Consider the following 21,977-nt stretch of genomic DNA (forward strand, 5'->3'; position numbering starts at 1 on the left):
TGCTTGCCTTCCCTCTGAACTTTGCTGTTCAACTACCTGGTTCTCTTTCCTTATTTCTACTTCAATATTGTGTCCTGGTTTCAGCTGGGACATATTGTTACTGTACTGCAGCAACAGGCACAAATTCCTCCTCTTGTTATAATTAGACTCCTATGCCGTATTGCCAAGTATTTCACAGACCGGAGTGAAATTTACTGATGAACATTTTGCAGTGTGCAATCAGAAATTAATGATTATTTCATTTAAAAAGATTTATATATTTTCAGAGGTAGTTCCTTAAAAATATTTTCAGAGATTTTTCACAGTTCATATTTACCCACTGTCTTCAGGGTGCCTATATCTCATCTAATGGGTATGAAAAATGCAACATAATTAAAGAAATGCAAAAACATTTTCAATATTAGCCACACGACACTAAAGAACATGCTTGGTTTCCAAACCCACCTTGAATGCCTGACAGTCCTATAGGCAGTGGGAAGTGAGTGCTTTGCTTTTGAATGTGATCTAGATCTGGTCTTAGATGATGAATGATACTTGAAAGGTGATCGAGATCTTGACCGAGATCTTTTCTTGTGTTTTTTCCTCTTTTTTTCTTTCTCTTCATCCCGAGGAGGATCTCTGCTTTTGCTTGAAGGCCTTTCTGCTGCAGAAGTTCTGCTAACTTCTAAGGTAGGTAAAGTTCTGACTGCAGTCGCAGGACATGGTATACTACTGACACTCTGAAATTAAAGGTAAATGAAGAACAACAGCATTTAGATCTCAAAGCTGCATACAGATCTTTAAAAAGTCATACACATGTAGACAATGCATAAGTGTCTCCGATCTTTTATACTAATAGAGGGCTACATCTACCCCTGTGCATGATACATACATACACACTTCCAGCAAAGAAACTTAAGATATCCCACTTGGTAGCCTTGCCAATATACATTTATATAGTAGAAAAGCAGGATAACAAGTGCAACAGCAATTAGGACAGTAACTAATAATATTCTCACATTCTTTTACTCATAGAAGTGTGAAAAATACAACCATCTTAAGGAAATAGTTGTTAAATCAATAACAATTTATCCTCCCAAGTGTAAGTAAGGCTCACATCCTCAAAAACACATCTAACAGTATTTAATGGAAAGCTATACAGTCCCTCACAGTTATATAAGCAAGCCTTGATACACATGCTAAGGCTGTCACCTTAACTAGGACACAGTCCTGAAGTTTTCATCTTTAATTTTTAGAAGAAACGTATTCTAAAAAAATAGGTACTATCAGATAGCTTTTTATCCATTTCTCCCTTTATTTATAAAGGGATAAATATGAGAACACAATCGGCATCTACTGATACTCAACATCAAGTTTTAAAGTCAGTTTCCTCCCTGAGCTCTGATATTTTGATCAGAACCTCAAGGAAAACAGCAAAATGAAATACAGCTGATACAAGTTATTTCGGTACTTTATCATAAGTTGTTGAACATGTAAAGGGTTGCAAAATCTTAATGATGGAGCAGGTCCTTGCTCAACTCATGTTTAGTCAGTCAGTAATTCTGACTACAATTAAGTCAATTAAGCAAAACCTACCACACTCCAAGAAGTTTTCAAATTATCTGCTCATACCCAAGAGGATTCTGCTCAGCACCTTGTGTAGAACAATTCAAGTCAGGCACTCTCGATATGCTCCTCATTTCAAAGTCTGTCATTCCCCCAGCTGCCATTTCAAGGCAACTGGAAAAAACAGTTTCCCCATCATAATTTCTGCTCCACCTGATCTGACACTTTCGCTGTTTGATACAAGAATACTCACCGTGATCAGAATGGAAACTAATACATTAAAAGCCAAAATAACCAAATTAGAAGCAGGTGATCTTTTCCTCTCTCTTTACCCCTCTCCTACTGTGAATATGTCAAGGCAATAATTGAGTACATTTGAATAATGAGAAATTTGGTATTGCTTTACATTAGAGCAATGACTCTTTCCTGAGATTTAACCGATAACTGTTATCACAATATTTACAAAAACAGTAATAAAGGAGCACTAAAGTGGTTTGCTTCAAGGACTGTAAATATTTTCAGTCACGATCATTTGAGTGACTGGTTTACTGGTGGCCTATTTCCAATTTCACTAACTTCACACAATCCACGTGCAAGTCCAGACACCTCATTTCCAAACTCAAGGGTTTCCTAAGAGACTACTGCAGCCTACTTTTGTTCCTTCACAATGTTATTCATGTCTTTATACAGTACCCCAGTCTTCTCTTTGAACACTGCTGAATATGTAACAGACCATTTTGCCTTGAAGTAGATAACTCTAATAGCCTGAAACAAAATAGCTGTAGGCAAAGTAGAGTTAAGAGGAAAACAAGAGAAGGAAGAAAAAACAACATTTTTCAGTGCCCAAGTTTATTTGACTGCATGAAACATCAGCTATTATATCACTACTGAAAAGGAAATTAATAACTGAACAACACAGGTACTTTTAGCTTACACTCAGAGATTATTTCAGCAATCAGAACAAAGAACCCCCGCAGTGCTAAGCATCACTATGTAGATACCAAAAGCACTGGAAGCTGAAATGGAGGTCTCCCCTTGTCTTACAGGACATTCCTACAGTGCCCATCTCTCAGCTGCTCCAAGTTACTAATGAATCATTTTTGGAAAGCTCCAACGGAAACCATACTGAAATAACCGAAAGATCCTCCAAATGAACACGTAGATCCCAAGTGTAAAACTACAGCTAACACGGAGAGAGAAGCCACGCAGCCAAACTGAGTCAGCACCGCTGGGACCGGGTACTCAGAAGTCATCAGGTCCCAACAGTAAGATCAGCCACCAACAAACATGCTGAGTCCCTCAGCTGCAGCTCTGTTTGCCTTCAAGACAAAAAGCATCAACAAAATGGCTTGAAACAGACCTGGAGGCAGAGCTCTATGAAATAACTGAATGCCAGCAAGTTGCCAGGACACACACATGAAAATTTCAATGTGTATAAATACTGCTTCAGAATAAACCTTTGCAAGAAAACGAAACTGCCTTGTGTCTGGCAAACGAAGGTGCTGCTGGTGACTTGTGCTTTTACAAGTGAAAACTGACCCGTGCAAACTAAGGTAACAGATGTAAGAGACTGGAAGTAAGAGTGGAGCAAATAAACAGATAAGACTCAAAGCCAGTGCTGATACTGGGAGATTGCTAAGCATTTCCAAAAGGCAAAAATGCTGCATTACTGATCAGACTGTGCAAACCTGCAGGTCAGCAGAATGCATTTTCAGGAGGTGTGACAACAAGCTGGTCACCTGGAGAGCTTTATAATGAATCTCAAGGGAACAGAGATTTATGTTTTTTGAGAGCTCTGCTAGGAAATGACAATTACAAATTTTCAGGAAGCATTCAGTGAAACTTCTTTGTCCATCAAGGATAACAGCCCCTTTTTTCAGCCCTCTTTAAATACTACAGTGTTAGACTATTAGAATTCCTCTTTAGTATTGTGTTTGGATCACTGAGGGAAAATCTTCTACAAGAAAGCTTCCTAAAATAAGCACTCCCTGTGAGAAACATTTCAGACGTGCTTCTTCAGAAAACAAAGATGACTGAACAACTCTTGTTTAGCAGCAATGGGTAAGGAAAGAGTTCATTACAAGATGCTTATTTGCAGTATCCGTAAGACCAGGACACAGTTCTTCAGGGGTTACATTACCTAATCAATACTCAAAAGCAACACTTGAAGTGAACCAAAAAAGGTGCCTATCACAGCAGAACAAAACATTGGCGCTGTTCCTGGTGCAAATTAAATTAACAGGTAAAGAGCATTATGTACAACTTCACTAATATCCCTACAGTTGGACGATAAGTTTCCTATTCTGAACAGCTGAATTTTGCATTAATTTGAATCTGTATTTTCAATCAGAGTTGGAAAAAGAGAAGTACGTTACAACTGCAAAGAGTTAATCAACAACGCCTTTATTTTACTGCAATGTGAAATCGCTTCACACTCTCTTCTCTACCAGAGAACCTTTTTTACTGCAGGTTCCCCAAAGCCTATGCTGAAATATTCCCTGACAGAGAAGTAATAAGTAACTGTCTACCAGCAATGAAAACATACTATTGCTTTGTGCACCAAAGAGAGCAGAGTTATTACCTCAAGAAGATTTCATTAGTCCTACCCTGAATAAAACAAATTACCCCAAAGCAATTAAAAGAGTGATAAAAACACTTGTTCCTATAGAACAAATTAAATACTAAATACTCAAAGACCCAAGTGTTTCATCTCTGTTCAGCTGCTGCATGGATGTACAGCAATTAACATTGCATTGACCATGAGAATTCTGATCACAAACTAATTTTTGTACTATATTTGCAGGCAAACAGAATATTATGTCATAAATGATTATTATTCTAAGGAAGCATACAGCAATGCCTACTGCTAACAAAGCAGGTTCAACTACAGAAGATGTGAAAGATGCATGACCTACAGTTCTTGATAACCCTGTTAAGCTTGGAAAAACTTGAATAAAATCTCGTTTTTAAACCTGTACTACAAACTTCTATGCCACTTGTAAACAAAGCAGTCTGCACACACACAAAGAAGAATAACTGTTATACACAGGACGAATGTAAGAACAAGCCATCTGAGAAAGAAGCAAAAACCAGGTCTTCAAAAGAGGATGAAGGAGCCAAAACAAGTTAAATGCTGCTTTGTTCTACAGAATCTTTATATTCAGGGGCACAATAGCAGATGACATTAGGGATCAGCCAATCCAATTACGTGCTTGCTTGTTTTTGCAGCACTTAGTGGGTTGTTTAAATTTGATTTTAGAGTTTATACAGGTAACAGTTTGGATGCAGCAAACTGTCTTTTACACACAGATCAAAAGTACTTATCCATAAAGCACTTCTGACAAGATAAAACATGAGAGATGAGCAGAATACTCATAGCCGATAACCATCAGACATGCTATTAGCAAATCATGCCTCATATACAAAAATTACACTGTCCTACATATGCAGAACACCTGTCCGAGAACTACATAGCTGCTCTAAAGAAGTCAAATATACCATGTGTCAGGGAGCACACAAAGCCCTGCCTAGCCAGCCACCAGCAATGTCCCCTTCTATTTTAGTCACCACAGTCCCATTTTGTCTATTGTATGAGTAGAGTCTGGGAGATGCCTTCTCTCTTAACTGACTCCAATGGTTGCTTAAGACCTTTTTCTTTGACAAAGAATACACCTCTGCATTTGTGCCTGACTGACTTCAATTCCTCCTATTGGCAAACCCCACAGATGTCTCAGTTAGCACCATCACATACATGAACACAGAGAGGTTACCCTGTTACTGTCACTCATGTCTCCAAGAAAGGACGACTTCACTTGCTGCAATGTTACTGGAAGCTGATCAGCTTGGGAAACCGAGTTAGTGCCATGTTTTACAACTTTGCTCTGAGGAAGGACCAGGCTATACCCTGACTGCTCTCTTGTAACACTCCAAAGAACAGTGAGGATTCGTTTCTGAAAAGCTGTGCTGCTTCACTGCTCAAGCTCAATTATTAGCTTTCTGCTCCTCTTGCTTCATTTCACTTTAAAGGAAAGCAGGAAACAATATAAAACCAAGAATTGAGCTAGGGGAAAAAGTGGATCTGTTTTTGTGATCCATCCGAAGCCAAAAAGCTTCCAAGCACTACATTTTATCATATCAACTGCCCTTTACATGCAGTTAGTGCAATCAATTGTTTTCAAAGATTTAATATACACTCAATATCAGCAATTCTTCTAAGAAAAGCAAGGTATCAGAAAAATGTGACAGAGGTCAAAAAAGCTTTGCTCATTTAATGCATTTCTACACAGTGTGATAAACAGGTTTTCAGCATTACTCTATGCTGAATATACACATAAATAGCATGACTAGTTCTTATGCAGTATTTTGGCAAGGACAATCTCATGGGAATGATGCATCTCTCATGGAAATTCTTGACCCACTTTCATGCCTTACTGTATTTCTCAGCCATTTATTCAATTTTTGAGACAGATTTTAAGCTACAAATATCACCAGACTACATTAACTCCATGACCACTGTGTATCAACTTTTGCTCCCTGGATCCACACTGGTTGCTACTACTCACAAAAGGGAGATAAAATATGTTAAGTGATATTTTGGTAGACTAAAATGCTCATGTTTTCATTTTATTAAATTTCTTTTAGTTCCACTGACCAAACTGCAAAACTAGTTTTACATCTCTCTTTACATTGATCGTACATGTTTCCTTGATTACAGCTATTGTAGTTACTTCTTGTTATTAGAGAATACTTCTACCATCAGTGTTCTTACGTGCACCTTTCTGAAACATGTCTGAAAAAAAAGAAATGCCTTCTCTGAAACTGCATGTACATGGTAGAAGAAAAACACATTTTTAGCACGTAAGCTCGCTTAGAAGTCGAATAAGAGTGAGATTTCTGTTGCAAAGTTGACCTGTTTCCTACAAAGTTCAACTCAGAACTCAGAAATCTCAGATGTGATGGGGACACCCATCTGCTCTGCTGAAAAAGACACAACTGTTACTGAAAAATAATTGATTTTTTTCAAGCATTCTCTTAAAGACAAAATAATGTTAGCTTAGAAATATCTATGTCCTTGAAAAGATCCCTTAAGAAGAACAGACTGAAAGGCTCAAGAATTTGGTGCTGGCATGGTCTCTTCATATTCACACTTTGACAAATAACTGGTAAAATATACAGAATGTGTGCCAATCACAGGAAAATTCATTAGCATTAATGCATTAGCATTATGTCTAACTGCAGCACATACAGATAAAGACAAAAATATCTTTCTGGCTGGTGTAGGATCCTGTAACGATACCCTGAAACAACATAAACTTCAGACCCAATTTATGTTGAGTTACAGGTAACTACACAGCCTACACCAAATCTCATTTGTACCCTTTTCCCCACAGGCACTGACAGCTACTGCAGTAAAGCCCTGAGTCCAAGCTTACTTTACTGAAAATTGGTTTTGATGTGACTTTTCCTTTTTTCCCCCATTGAGCAAAGAGGTTGTCTGGACTTGCTGGAAGTGACCATTCAGATGCTGATGAACACAGCCACATCTTTTGGGCAGACATGCATGATATCACACTGGATTGGAGGGTGTTACGATAAAACAACACTCAGGCTGAAAGAAGAAAAAGGGTGACACTCCTGGAAGTAAAGTTATCACTTCGTAAACCATGACAAGCACTGTCAGAAAGAGAGTGGCTCCCTGTAATAGCTGGAATAAGTGAGGAAAAAAAAGAACAAAAATCAAGAAGGAAACTAGCTTCTTCTCCTGCACGGAAAGGATGAAGTTAAGCAAAGAAGAACTTAAACGGAAAATATATAATGCACGTGGGAATGTGATATTTGGATTGAAAATACAGCTCTGCTGCCAAAAACTGCAGATGGAGAGAAAAGCTTAAGGACAGAGCTGTGATGTATGAACAAATCAATACTAGAAGCATTTTCCTATATAATAAATGTAAATCCCTTATTTAGGCTTTTAAAAACATAATTACTTTACTGAAATCAGAAAGGGTTTATGTGAAACATATTAATTCTTAGTTATCATGAATGGCAATTTCCATTCATTAACAGGAAAAAAACCCAGACCCGTGGCTCTGATTAATCCAAGTTTTTAGAGTTTGATTTTACATTTCAAGAATAAAATTTGCAGAGAAATATTCCTAGAAACCAGCACCTACAACTAAAAAGGGGAGATAAAGAATACAGTATTTGTATGCTTCTTATCTATTCCAGATTTCAACAAGCTGGATATGATTAATCCTGGAAACAAAATCTCTCAGTTTCTTTATAGTGATCTTAAAGATGCAAATCAAAATTATGAATATACTGTTAAAGTAAACAGTCTACTGGAGTAAGGCAACAACATACATTTCACTGCTACTAGAGTGCTGAACATGACTGAAGTACAATAAACAAAAATTACCACAGGAAAAGCTGAGACTGTAAATTCCAGCTTTGTCCCCATTATTACAGAACACAATTCTATAATATGAATTTTTCAGTAACTTGTACTTTGACTCTTTTTTTCTTGCAGATTATCTCTTTCTTTTTAAAATGATTTAGAAATGAGCACTTTGAACCAATGCTGAGCTAATGTTTGAGCTCAATCACTTCAACCTGAACTTCTTGGTTTGACTCTTTATTGACAATCTGCCCAGAGAGGAGCAGGTACAAACACATTTGAATTTTGCATTACTATTCATAAATTGAAATTGATTTATTTTTTAAAATCTAATTACAATAATCATCCTAAGTCTTATATTAAAATAATGAGAGAAAAACATCTTAGCATTCTAGTCTTTTAAAGCATCCGCGTCGAACACTCAGCTAACATAATGATGAGTGACAATCATCACAGAGTCTAGATTTTTCCCATCTACATATTTATTTTCTCAAGCTAGAAGCCTTAAATTGTATGGATCAATTTTGTACCTTCTTATCCCAGTTTTATATCAGATAAATTAAAAGAAACAAAACAACCAACAATCAACAAACCCACCAGAATAAGTGAAAAGTGAGCTCAGTTGCTTGATATCTATTTTAAAATCTTGAAGATTTGAAAGGGAAACATTCAAATTCATGGGCCACTACTGCAGAGTTAATTTTGCAAGCTCATTTTGCTTGCTCTAACTGGCAAACTGAACTCTGAATTTCACATCATGTTTCTCTACCAGAACTTAACTGACATGTAAGAAACATCTCAGACAACCGAAAAAGATGAACAGTGCTTAAAATATAACTTTCTCTCCTTTTGGAGAAATCTTCCATCTCTTCACTCAAACTGATAAAATACTGCCAGATTAACATCCTACAAGTAAGTCTTCTGCGAGCTTTATGGTAAAGAGAAATTTATCTCCCCCTTACCTCAACAGTGAAAGAATTCTCCTCAACCTTCTCGGTTTCTGCCTCTGACAGAGGATTTTTCAGGGTCTGCAAGAACAGTGCAGCTTTCCTTTTGCGTTCTGCTTGTAGCTGCTTTTCCTTTGACTCCTTGGAAGCCTGTGCAAGCTTCTCTCTTGCTGCAGCTGCTAGTCTATCCTCAAGTTTCTGTTTTGCTAAGAGAATTAAACATCAAGTTTAGTGTGATATACACATGTGCAACTTAAAGATTCCTTCAAAGAAACAAAACCCAACAGATTAACCAAACAGCCCCCCCAGCTATATACTCAAACCTTTTCTAGGACTTCCATTCAAAGCACTAGTAAGGACACATTAACTTGAAATTATGAAATTCTAACCTTTACAGATAATGTCAATTCCCTAACAAAACGCATTAACAGCAATGTAAAAAAAATTAAAGCTCAAAGAAACTGACATGAAAATCTGAAAATGCTTTACTCAGTATTTATGAAAGCTGTCTAAAACAATAGCAGCATAAATTTGGAGGCTCTTCCTCTTTATATTTCTTAAAGTAATGCAGAGTCTTTATTTTACTTTTCTCACAGGCCAGGTCATTCCCTCACATCTTCCACCCCACCTGCATACATAATAAAAAAGCTCCAGATACCCTCAGAAACTTTTTGCCATTGTTACAAGCAACAATTACTATTACGTTATTAAAGAAAGAAAACGAGCCACTTCATTTAGTGATGCACCTAGTGGAAATTTTGCCTAACCTGTTCTATCTTACACTTCCAGTTTTGTGCATACAGCATAACTTATCTGGTTAATTACAGTCTACCCACATAGAGCTTCTTCTCTTACGCTTCATGTATTATCATGGAAAATATTTCCTATTTGCTTCAGATGTGTACCACTACAGCATACTCTGTGTAGAAAGAAACTACCACTTAGGAGTGAAAAAAGTATGCTTTGAAAAAAGAAAAAATTAAAGTCCCGTGGCACACTTAGAGTCCTAAGAGAGCATTAAATTTTCAAGCTGGTAAACAATGACAGCACCCTTACTTTATTAAACCATCTCTACTATGCAATTGCCTGGGGGATGATTCCTTTAAAAGACCATTTCATTCAATTCACACAGCCTACCTTTGTGCCCTTACATACACAAATACAGTAACAGAAAAACCCAGACAGACACTTAATGGCACTTCATTGCAACAGTAACAAAACATCAGCAAGGTGATATTAGTGCACTTGGGCAAGCTACATTATTGAAAAATAGCTGGAAGCATTTCATCATTCTGCGAAGAAAATGAGAAATGGACAAGTCTTTTTCTGGGCTGTGTTAATGCAAACTGGAAATCAGAAGTTTAACGTTTCATTCCAAGACGGTGTATAAAATAAATAACAGAAAGATCACACATTAGGTCAAAGCATTCAGTGACAACATATTACAGTGTCAGTTTTAACTGAGCAACTAATGATAATCCATATTGAAAAATAAACAAGGAACGGTGGGAATAGAAAAAAAACCTGATTCTTGCTAACACGACAGAGTGATGACTGGAAATACTCAAAACGCTATGCTTTATGAAGGGCTCCATCTGTCATTTTGTTTTCTGTGCAACATGAGATACCTTGTTTAGCTTCCAATTCCTCCTGTGTAAGTTGAGGTTTTTTCTCTTCAGCAGCAACGCAAGGAGTGGTAACAGCTGGAGTATTGTTTGAAGCACTATTAGCATTCTCCTGGCCTTCCTTGCCCTCTTCTTCCTCCTCATCACTGTCATCATCTAATTTGACACGGTTTTTCTCCAAAGGAAGAAGGTCATTTTCTTTGGCCTTGATTGCAAAGCTTATTGGAGCAAATGATGCTGTGAATGAATGGGTTAGATTTTACACATCATTACACTACAGTGGAAAGCAGGTTGAATTTGGCTTAACCATCCATAACATCTGTAGCCTACGCCATGAAAGAAACCAAAACAAAGAAACAAAAAAAAAAAACAAGCTTGTAAGCTTTGCCCTGTAATGTTCAGTCTCAAATAATAAATCCCTGTATTTCAGATACAAACCACTTTCTAGACACAACCATATTAAATCAGTTAAGGGTCTCCCACACTCAAAATGATGTGTCTCTTCTCACACAGTAACAGTGTGTTAGCTGACTGTCTTTCAGGAGATCCTTCCACATCATCCCTCTGCTGCTACAAATGTAAGAGGAACAACAGTCCACTGGAACACATAAAGGATGTTTTTTTTTTTTCTTCAGTATGACTAACATCCCACATGCTGATTAACCAAGTAATAAGCCTAGTGCACTTCCTCCACACACATGGTTTCATAAGACCATTGCTTTTATTAAGAAGGGATAACTTCTTCCTCACACAGAGCTTGTAACTGTCAGGTTTTAAATGACAAAACTAAGATTCTATTGTGAACACTGATGAAAGCTTTCAACTTTGCACGAAACTGAAACAAAACAATTTAATCCTCTCAAGACAGTAAATACCTCACAAAATAAGAAAACAAGCAAATTGATTATTTCTGTTTCTTTTTGACGCTTTTAATGAAAATACTTTCTGCATGCTGAAATTCTTTCCCACACCCTCCACCACCCCTTTTTTATTCTGCAATATGTGCTGACAAATATCTTTATGGCCAACAAATTGTGCCAACATACCTTTTACCAATTTGCCATCACTGACAGTTTTAGGAGGAACATCCTTTTTAGTTTCTGAAGCTCCCTTAGCAATTGGCTCAGACCCATCTTCAGGTGTGTGCCCATCTGCAAGCTGAGTCTCACTTGGTGCATCAGTGGTAGTATCTGCTGGAACATCTTCGGATGAAGATACTCCCTTTTCAAAAGAAATATGCAAACTTACCAACTGAGTAGCTTAGGACAGAGTTAATACAGTGCCTGGGGAGCTGCAATTCTGCCAGCAATTTCAAAAAATCATTACCAAGAGCTAATTGTACCTCAATTTCAGTCAAGACTGAAAGCCTGCTTCTTATAAATAACACACTACTTCACATAAACCCACAGGCTGCACAGACTAAAAATCTGCAGTAAGATGTTATTTTACAGGTAAGGAAATGTTCTTCAGTTGGTACACTTCTGCCAAACAACTGTTTCAAAAATGGTGCTTTTTAAAACCAGACCCTAAAAGCATATACTTTCTTTCCAAAGTATATTCTTTTAGGTCTTGATCTCCAAGGTCCAGGACAAAATCCATTAAACTGACTGACAGTGACAGAATGAAAGCTCCTGACATTTTTTTTTGCTAATATATAATCGCATGATACTTTCTTTACAAATTCAAGTTATTATAGAGATGAACAGAGGTTAATGTTTGATGACTTCTAACCTTTTGCTGAAGAACATCAGACCTATTGATGGCTTTTGTGGTATTAAACTGGTATAGTAGAGATCTTCTAAGATCTTCAGAAGAGTAAACAACGATTGGTACTACTGCTAAGCAACTGAAGCATTCAAGACAACATCTACACTCCTACTACAAAAATATTAGGACAGATACTGTAGAATATTAAACATATTTATGCAGCAAGTTGGGTGATCACATTAAATAATTTAACATTTAAATGAGTCTCTCTCAACATACAATTTGGCTTCTTCCCAATGGCTGCCGTTAAATATATTTAATATTGAAATATAATGTATTGAAGAGTTCCCTCCATTGCTCCCTGAAGCTTTCCCTCACCAACAGAAGTAATTACTGAAAATCCCTGGAGAAGAAATGGACTTCGTGTATTTACTGAAGCAAACAGTACAATTCTCTATTAACTTTAATGGCCAAATGGAGAATAAACAATTGCATTAGTTGCCTATACTTTGGTTACTAAAGCATAAAAATAATATTGAAATCTTTATTCTAAAAAATTAAAGAGAATGGCATTATCTACAAAGTCTTGCAGTAGGATGATATGCACTGCTACATACAACCACAGGGAACTTGAACCAGTTTCTGGTTGCTTTCTTAGCAAGCACCTAAAAGGAAAAGGTTCCAAAAAGGAACACCTAAAAGAAAACTTTTGTTACTACATTTTTGGTTGGGGTGCAGTTTTATGTAACTCTTATGAATTCAATGAACTAGTTTGCAAATCAGAAATTCTAGAACAAAAACCTAGTACAGGATGATTTTGCAATGTAACTTATCAATTGAATAAGATTACATTTACTGCAGTTTATCTTTAAAAACAGTGTTTTCAAAGCATTTTTCACAGTTAAAATATGAGACAAGCGTTTCAAACATTGAATATTATTGAATTTCTTCATTTTCCAGAAAGGTATTTTGAGGAGTTTACCCACAGGCCTACCTTCTTTCAGTTTAAGTAATTAATTGTTGAGCACTCCAATATAAGCCTTGAGATGACAAATGACATAGGGCCTAAAAAGAAAATAGCTCTTTCCCATGAAAAGTTAACATCAGATAAAATATTTCTGATAATATTTGCAATTTTCTTTTCAGTAAGAGAACAAACAATCTAATGCTATTAGCTAACATGAGAATGGTTAGAAATACGGATGCCAAGTCTGGATACTATCTTCTAATTACACGAGTAGAGTAAGCAAAGGAAGTAATAAGCTGTCATGAGATTTTGAAGGACCAGTATTATTTCAGTCAGCCGTGCCAGTATTCTTCTTATAAAATCTCCCTCAGAAAAAAATCATGCCAGAAACGTTGTTTAGCTACGACTTTACAAAGAACCATGAAGCTGTTAAAAATTTATATCTCACCTTTGTGACAAAAGAACACTAATCCTAATTCTACAAGTCTCTAGACCTCCACAAGGAACATATTCTAAAGATTCATGGCTTGCCATTTTAGAATACAACCACAGCGAGTGGCTGATCATACTAAAAAGCAAGAACTAAATATCCTATCACCTCACATATTGCAAATTAAATGCTATACAAAATGAAAAAGCAACAAAAAAAGCATTCACATCCTTTGCTGAACAAGTTCTCCATTATTCTGAGTTCAATTTTTAACAAGTCTCACAGTAATACACTAGATAAGCAAGTCCTTTTCTCACTTACACTGCAGTTTTAACACACATACCTGACAGTTGTCACTGCTCTCTTTTTGAAGGAAGAACTGTTTTTTAAATTCATAGTAAGGATTATACTGGTGCCATGGTTGCAAGAACTCAAATCTGTTAAAAGAAAACTGAATTTGTGAAAATGTACACGAACACAGTAAATACCAACAATCCACTGCTGTCAAAATCTCTCTTGCAGATGGAACCCTATTTGATATTTGGAAGGACTGTAATGTATGTGTTCTTATATGCTGAAAGCATAGTTTCTACAGAAGCTTTCTGCTTGCTTGGTTGCTTTGACGATTTGAGCAATAACACTTTGCCATCACCTTTCAGTAGGTCTCTGAATTTCATTAAATAAAACAACAAAGTAATTCCCTTCTTGGGATCTGTGTGCCCTTTTAATATACTTGTAAATGAAATCCTCAACTTTTAAAATTAAGAGTGAAATAATGTGTTCTCTTACCTGAGATCATTCTTGGCACGAACACTTGTTTCAAATTTTATCCCATTCCTTGCAACATACTCGGCTAGCTTGTCAATAACAGGTTGGATATCTGGGGGTGGAGGTATAATGGCAACCACTGGAGCAATTGTGCTGAAAACACAAAAAGTACACTGTTTTTATAAACAGACTATAAATACCTTTCAGTCTCCTGTTTTAACAAAAAATGTGAAATAGAGGCTTGTTCCCCGGTCTCATTATGCAGTTAAAGTAACTGCTGATTTTCCAACTAGCAAAGACTTCACAGAAGTTAAATAAAACAACCACACAATATCAAAGACCAAAGTGAAACCAGGTAACCAAAGCTATACTGATAACGGCAATGTGACTGAGGCATTGCCAATAACAAAGCTGTCCCTAAATATTTTGTACTGCAGCGTAGGAAAGAGACCCCTCCACCAAACAAGCATATCTATAAAATTATGCGGTACCTTGTAGAAGTTGTGGTAGAGGTCAACCCACTGCTGCTATCAGTTGTGTCAGGGGGAGGTGGAGGTGTTGTACCAGGGGGTGGAGGTACAGTTGCTACCCCTGTAGTGCTTGATACAGTCACCCCTGAAGGCAAGGCATTGTAGTAGGTTGCAACATCTATTCCTGGAGGTGGAGGTGCGAGGCAGTAGGTTCCATCAGGTAGCATATAGTAACTGTAATACATGGCTGCCACAGTTGCTATAAAGAAAATATATTTAAGAATAATTTTCTTTTAAAAGAAAGACATCTAATAAAACAAATACCTATTGCATCAGTACAAAACCACAAGAATTTAGATTCATCAGCAACACACTAAGAAATGGTATCTAATTCATTATGTAAAAAAAAAAAACAAACGAAGAAATGCATAGATTAAGAAGACAGAACCAGAATATACTGAGACACAGTGAATCAGAGGAAGTCTACAAAAAACAACCTGATATGAAATAATTCTTCCTAAGCTAACTCACACTGCAGGCAGTTGAGCTTAGTTAAAATTGTGTATGGATTAAGAAAGATGTGCATATATTCAAAATTAACACTGAGGAATTAGATGGCTATTACCACTGGCTGATTAATTAAATTACAGCATTGCTTTAAGAGCAAAATGTATTTTCAATACAGAAAATAACAGAATTTTAAAGTTAGTTTTAAGTTCTACTTTATTAACAGCCTTTCTAAATACTAAAAGCATTATAGCTACATAAAGCTGGTAAAAATCTGTTTTGAGTGTTTGAACAGTGTTTCTTCTTATCTGGCAAACACATCTGCATTACAAGCTTTGGTATCAGTTATTATAACTGTATACCCACTCATATAAATGAAGAAGTTATATTTCTACACTTAAGAAATCAAAGGTTTTCAACATTAGGGACTTTGAAAAGAACTAGAGGCCCATAAATACAATTAAGCTTAACTTCACCTTTTTGATTATGAGAACTCACAAAAGCTGCATGAGCTTTTAATATCTGCCCCCTCCCTTCCCACTCCGTTTAAGTTTTTTCTAACGTGCTAGCAATTTGATAGCTACTCAGTGGAAGAATGCACCTTCAAAGACTGAGGAGATTGGAAAAGAATAAATATCAGTTATGAATGATCAAATATGAATTTAACGTATTTTCTTCCCACTAGCCCCTGCACGTCACCAGCTGCCTAATCACAATGCACTTACAATCAGAGGAGTACTCTACTTGTGATGTTTGTACAGCTGCCCCATCTGTTGATTGTGGTGTTGATGAATTATTATCTGATTGTGCTTTGCGGACCAGTGCTGCAAGTGGATGATCAGGATCTACTACCTTCAAAGGCTGAAAAAAATTTGAGAACAGGAATAAATTAAAACTTGAAGTGCATATTTAAAAAACATGGTATGACCAACCTAATTTGGATTACATTAGGTAATTAACAATAATATTGTCCAAATACTAAAATTATTGTTTCTGTAGTTCCTATATCAGAGTTGGTTTATTTTTCAAAAATTTGTAGAAAAAAAAACAACAAACCAAGGCAAAAGAACCCTAAACTTTAAGTTGATGAAAACACAGATCCATATCACGAATAAGTAACTTGTTATTATTTTACTGTTTACATACAATGCTGGAAAATGACACAGAATCTGACCCGACTTGTCTAAATACTGAACATCACTGCTGCTATTTCTCTGAGAGCCTTAGCTGCGTACAAGCATCTGTCATTCCCTTTATTCTATCACTGATCAATCTCAGAAAATTAAAAAAACTTTAACACTTCCAGCAAAATTTACACTTTAAGAGCAGCAATGATTTTACTAAAACTGTTACATTATGTCAAGATTCTATTTACTAAAATCCGAAGACATTTTATTTCAGCTTTTAGCAAAATATATTTGTTTCAAGGACAGCTAAACTTGTTAGCAGGAGCTTAACACCTGCATTTCATAACCTTCATGCCCTGTAAGCAAATGTTTCAGAAATAGAAAGTTATATAATATATATATTATATATATATATTATATATATATTTATATATATATAAAATAAGAAAGTTATTTAATACAATGAAGTACCTTCATGAGCTCTTCAAGTCTACTGGATTTTTTAGATGCAAAGAGACTTGGATGCAGATAGTTTCCATCATCATCGTCGTCATCATCATCCTCTTCCTCAGATTTGACTTTTGAGTCTGAATAAAAGCAATGTCTCAATTTAACTTGGATTTGCTACAGATTTTTATTGGAAGAGGAACAGGGTACAGGACAAGCATACATTGTTCTAAATAACAACATTTTTCATAAATCTAATTATTCACAAAAACACAGATAAATGACAACACTACAACCTTCTGTTGGACTAGTGCAATAGAAGTGCTTATAAAAGCTCCAAGATTGTAGCAGTTTGGTATGAGCAAGCTTTCCTAAACAACTTTTTCTTCTAGAAAAGCTTATCTTAAGAAAATCCTAAATTGTGACATCAATTTCAGCTACAGTGTAACAGCACTGCTACTACAAAACCCCCCAAATATATGGCTTCTTTACCAAAAAAGACCAGTGGATGTCCCATTGATTTACACCCCAAAGGCATTTACTTAGCAAACAACTACTTACGTTTTTTCTCGTCTGCTTTATTTTCAGAAGGAGCAGCATATCGACCCTCCTTCATAGCTTTCTGAATGAATTTGTAGTAGGGATTGAGGTAGTGATCAAATCGCAAGAAGTCAAACTGGGAGTTGCGTGCTTGCTTGGCTTTCAGCATAATCTCAAACTGTGCTCCCTGCTTGCAGACAAAATTTGCAGTTCGTTCTATAATCGCATGCATTTTTGCTGTTGGTGGCTGTGGGAGTAAAATAACACGTATTTAAATTTTCATAAGCAGCTTGTAGAGTCTGCCAAACTCCAGAAGGAAGCAGAAAGAGCAGCAGTTCCCTGACCGCCTCCTCAGCTTTCTCTACCAACAGTGTCATCATCACTTTCAACTGGTAGAAGCATGTCAACAATGAGAAAGAAAACAAACAGACTCCACCTTCCCCAGCAGCTCTTTCATTTTCTTTTGCAAGATGCTCTGCATCTATCACACCAAACTGAACCAGGGAACAAATTCTGGTTGAACTTGATGCAGCAAAAACATTGTTTAGAGCCAGGCGCACACTCCAGGGCTATACAGACACCACCATCAGCATGAGAGAGGAGACAGACATGTTTGTTGACATAGCAGTGCCAATATACAGTGGATCAACCTTAAATCTCAAGATGCTTTGGATATCCACTGTGCACAGTTATCACTAAAGGTGCAAGTATTGTTCCCTAGCTATAAAAACCTCTTACAGTGTTGCCCTCATGAGGTCCCATCTAGAGCACTGAGCTCAGGCCTAGATGACTTTTAAGGTACTTTCCTCTCCAAGCTATTCTATGACTAACTATGTCCTATCATGGAAGGAACATGTTGCATTGTAAAACAAACATACTGCAATTTTACGTGTTGCCATGTCCCAAAAATAATAATTGGCTACTTTAGCAATAAAAGAGAATGAAGAAATTTAAGTAGCACCTATGCATTTCCACTCTTGCAATCCCATGCAATGTCAAGGAGTGAGAAGAACAAGAATATGCTTAAAGAATGAATAAATTTATCGTTAGCTGTTCTTAATTTCATATTTAGATAGGTCTCTTTTTTTCTTGTACTCAACAAACTGTGCAATCCTATAATAAATGAAATGTCACACTAATGAATCACTTCAGCTTTGAATTTTTATTGGTCCAGAGGCAGATATGTCACAGACCTTAGAAAATGTTTTTCAGAAGATCAGAAGCACAAGAGACAGCAGTGCTCTATTCAGGGAGAAAGCCTGAGTGAGACTAAACAGCACATATTTAGAATCTATTTTCAGCCAGTTGGAATCTATATTGGAACAACATGTTCAATCAAGAAAAATAATTAGTTGTTTCAAATTTCACTTGTCCCTCTAGCACACTACTGAGATTATTTTAATTAGAGATAACGAGGCTCTCAACAAATGGACTCTTTTGTTTGTAGTCTGTTTTACAATTTAGCCATATATGAAATTTATCCTCTTCTGCGGTTCTTACGATGAAACACAACATGTATTTCAAGGCCTAGAGATTTATGAACAAAGCAACAAATCAGCAAGGAAGCTCAAGAAAGACTGCACTGGAAATTACTACCTGGTTTTGAATTTGAAACTGACATTTTTTATAAGCTCTGAAGCATCAGTGATCTGCAAAACTTCAGAAATTTTAAAAACAAAATACATTAAATCACCATGAAGTAAACGCAGACGTCACAGACATATTTCACTATCCTACAATATTTAATTAAAAAAAGACTAAATTAAACTGATTAGAACTATTTGTTATAACTGCTAAAAGCAGGAGTACCTGCCAGAACACAGAAAAAAAACTGAAGAATAGTCAAACAGTGGGAAGTGCTATCAACTAGTCTTGTATTCTGTTACAATCTTTAATTACTACGGCAATTAAAAATTTTTCCCAAGTGAGTATCCCTTACTGCAAGTTAAACAACAACCCTTCGCTCTTGACTGAGCCCGGAAATCTTATCTTGCCTCTCGAATATACTCTTTTTTTTTTTGAAAAAACATGGCAATTCTTAAACTTTCTTCATAAAACTAACTGACAGCGTCCTCTTCCTGCACACTTCCATGGCATCTACAGACTTCTTAAATGCAGTGATCAAAACCAGTCACCCTTACCCATGAATAAGGGTATATAATATATAATATATAAGCTAGTATATAATATATAAGCTAGTCTAAATGCAGCCTTTATGTCCAGTCACTTCCTACACGCTTCAGACTGGGACTGCACGTCCACCTTCCCACATGATCTATAATACCTGAAGTGATACTAAATACACTCAGTGTAAGCAGAGTCATAATTCCAGCATGAATAAGAAGATTCAAGAGACTTAAAGAAAATCTTTAGTATTAAAGAAGTACATTTGAAATGAAGGCACAATTTGAGAATAATTTCAAGTCCACCAAAATGAAATGAATGGAGAAAAAGCACCACAGACGCCTTGAAAACCCAGAGAAATGTAGTATGTATTAAAAGTACACACATACCAGTTCCACATCAGAAGGTACATTCAGTCCTGGAGGGGCAACAAAAGGTTCTTCGTTTTCTTCCACAGTTTCTGTCTGAGATATTTCTACAACAAATGACAGAGAAAAATATTAAAACACAGAACAGGACAATGTATTCAACGTTAACAAAAAATCACAAAACATGAAGTTTAGATAAAGGATGTGCAGCCCAGAAATTTCTCAGATGAAACTATTAACAGTAACACTAAAGACATTTAGATATGATTCCTCTGCCTGATGTTACGCGTAGTTTTGTTTATACTAAATATGAGTAAGATTGCATAAATTAGGTATTAGGAAGAACAGAAACCTATATACATCATACCTGACTACAGTGCTGGAGACAGATAAGTCTCAAATCAAACTGTAAACATAGATTCTCATTACTGTTACTTCTTGTTTTTAAGAAAACAAAATTAATGCATTGGGTAAATCTTCTCCTAACATTAATTAAAACAGACACCCAGTATCTCTAAAGGTATTAAGACCCATGCATCTGATCTGACCTCATTAGCTACCACTTCAGCCTATAAAAACAAGACAAAGTACTTTCACCACTTTTCTTGCCCTAATGAAAACTGTAGAAGTGCAATAGGGAGAGGAAAGCACACTTTCTTAACCTATAGAGATAAACCAGTAGCTGCCTTAATAATTGATTAAATAAATGTTGCCATTCATCTTTGAGTTCAGCCTCAAGTTGGTATCGTTGCTTTCGTATCAACTTTAGCACTGCCAAATATTTAACAGATTTATTACACAAATGACTCATCTAAAACAACTATTGCCTTACAAAGGTCAATTACATCCTACCACTAGCTATATCAGAAATATTACACAGAAAATATTTTGCTTTGTAAAATATCATACACTAATTCAACCAGACAGTTCACATTTTTAATGCAACTTTCAATACTGTCTATTAAATATTTTAAATATTTTGAGGAAGAATGAACTTTAGTTATATTCTAGCAATTTAGAGAGTACAAACAAAAACATTAATGGAGGGGAAATTAACTTGGACATTGAGGTCCATGCCTGCATTTTAAGGTAACATTGTATCATTCTGATGTTACATTATCACTGGTGGGCTTCAAGAAGTTATAAATAGTTAAATGCAAACTTGCACTTAACTTGCAGGGATGGAAAGTGTAAATAAAGCAATGACATTTGTACAATAATGCATGCATTAAAGTTCAAGTCAATATTTCGTGTCCTTTAGAAAATGCATGTGCAGACTAAAGGCTCTGACACATTGTAAACAGGAAGACCGCGGACATGAGCATCAGACATCCTAGTTGTGCATGAAGAGTCATAGTTACTACTTGAAAGCAAACAGCCATGAAAGAAAGACGGTCTCCTTTTATATTGTTATAAGCAATTTATTTATTTTAAATGTATTTAACCATTTCAAGCCCACAAAGGCTCACAGAAATTATGACATTAAGGAAAGTAAGCAGCAGCAAAGAACAGCTCTGTTTCATTTGGCAGCAGCTCCAGCTAATACTTGAAGCGTTCACAGAAGTACAGTTAATACACGTTCCTGTTACGAGCATCTTCCAATACTAAATTTTACTCTATTGCAATTTATAAAAATCAATTTAAGGATTTATAGTCCTAGATTATTGGAAATGGCTACCACACAGCAATCTATTAAAAAGCTGCACAGTTTCAACTACAGCAAAACATATTACTGATGTTTCTATCTTTTTCTCCAACTACTCTCACATACTACCAGGATGTGCCCCTTTGTCATCCATCATTACTATAAGTTTTCACTTCATAGTCTGATAAGAAAATTAACAGCCAAGATAATGATCCCATGAGCTACTATGAGGATTTCTGCGTCTTGTCAGCAGCAATAGAACACTCACATTACAATGAAAGATTCTGTAACAGTTTAGTATGGAGCTTCCATGCAGTATCAAATATTGATTAAATAAATATTAACTTGAAGATTGGAATAATT

General features: G+C 36.1%; 1 protein-coding gene across 8 annotated transcripts in view; it reads right to left on the reverse strand.

The window, feature by feature from the left end:
* Positions 1 to 21,977, reverse strand: part of SFSWAP (splicing factor SWAP) — a 37,545-nt gene that overhangs the window by 10,834 nt on the left and 4,734 nt on the right. For all 8 annotated transcript variants that reach the window (XR_001558453.2, XM_015877648.2, XM_015877649.2 and 5 more), the window contains 11 exons: positions 19,991 to 20,076; positions 17,499 to 17,724; positions 16,962 to 17,077; positions 16,089 to 16,224; positions 14,878 to 15,115; positions 14,408 to 14,539; positions 13,962 to 14,055; positions 11,561 to 11,735; positions 10,518 to 10,751; positions 8,905 to 9,095; positions 445 to 719 (listed from right to left, as the gene is read on the reverse strand). Coding sequence is in view for 7 of the 8 variants with exons in the window: in XM_015877648.2 (XP_015733134.1) it covers positions 445 to 719; positions 8,905 to 9,095; positions 10,518 to 10,751; positions 11,561 to 11,735; positions 13,962 to 14,055; positions 14,408 to 14,539; positions 14,878 to 15,115; positions 16,089 to 16,224; positions 16,962 to 17,077; positions 17,499 to 17,724; positions 19,991 to 20,076 (1,903 nt within the window). In the remaining variant the exon portion in view is untranslated. The remainder of the gene's footprint in view (positions 1 to 444; positions 720 to 8,904; positions 9,096 to 10,517; positions 10,752 to 11,560; positions 11,736 to 13,961; positions 14,056 to 14,407; positions 14,540 to 14,877; positions 15,116 to 16,088; positions 16,225 to 16,961; positions 17,078 to 17,498; positions 17,725 to 19,990; positions 20,077 to 21,977) is intronic.

This window comes from Coturnix japonica, chromosome 15 (assembly GCF_001577835.2).
Source record: "Coturnix japonica isolate 7356 chromosome 15, Coturnix japonica 2.1, whole genome shotgun sequence".
NCBI lineage: Eukaryota > Metazoa > Chordata > Aves > Galliformes > Phasianidae > Coturnix > Coturnix japonica.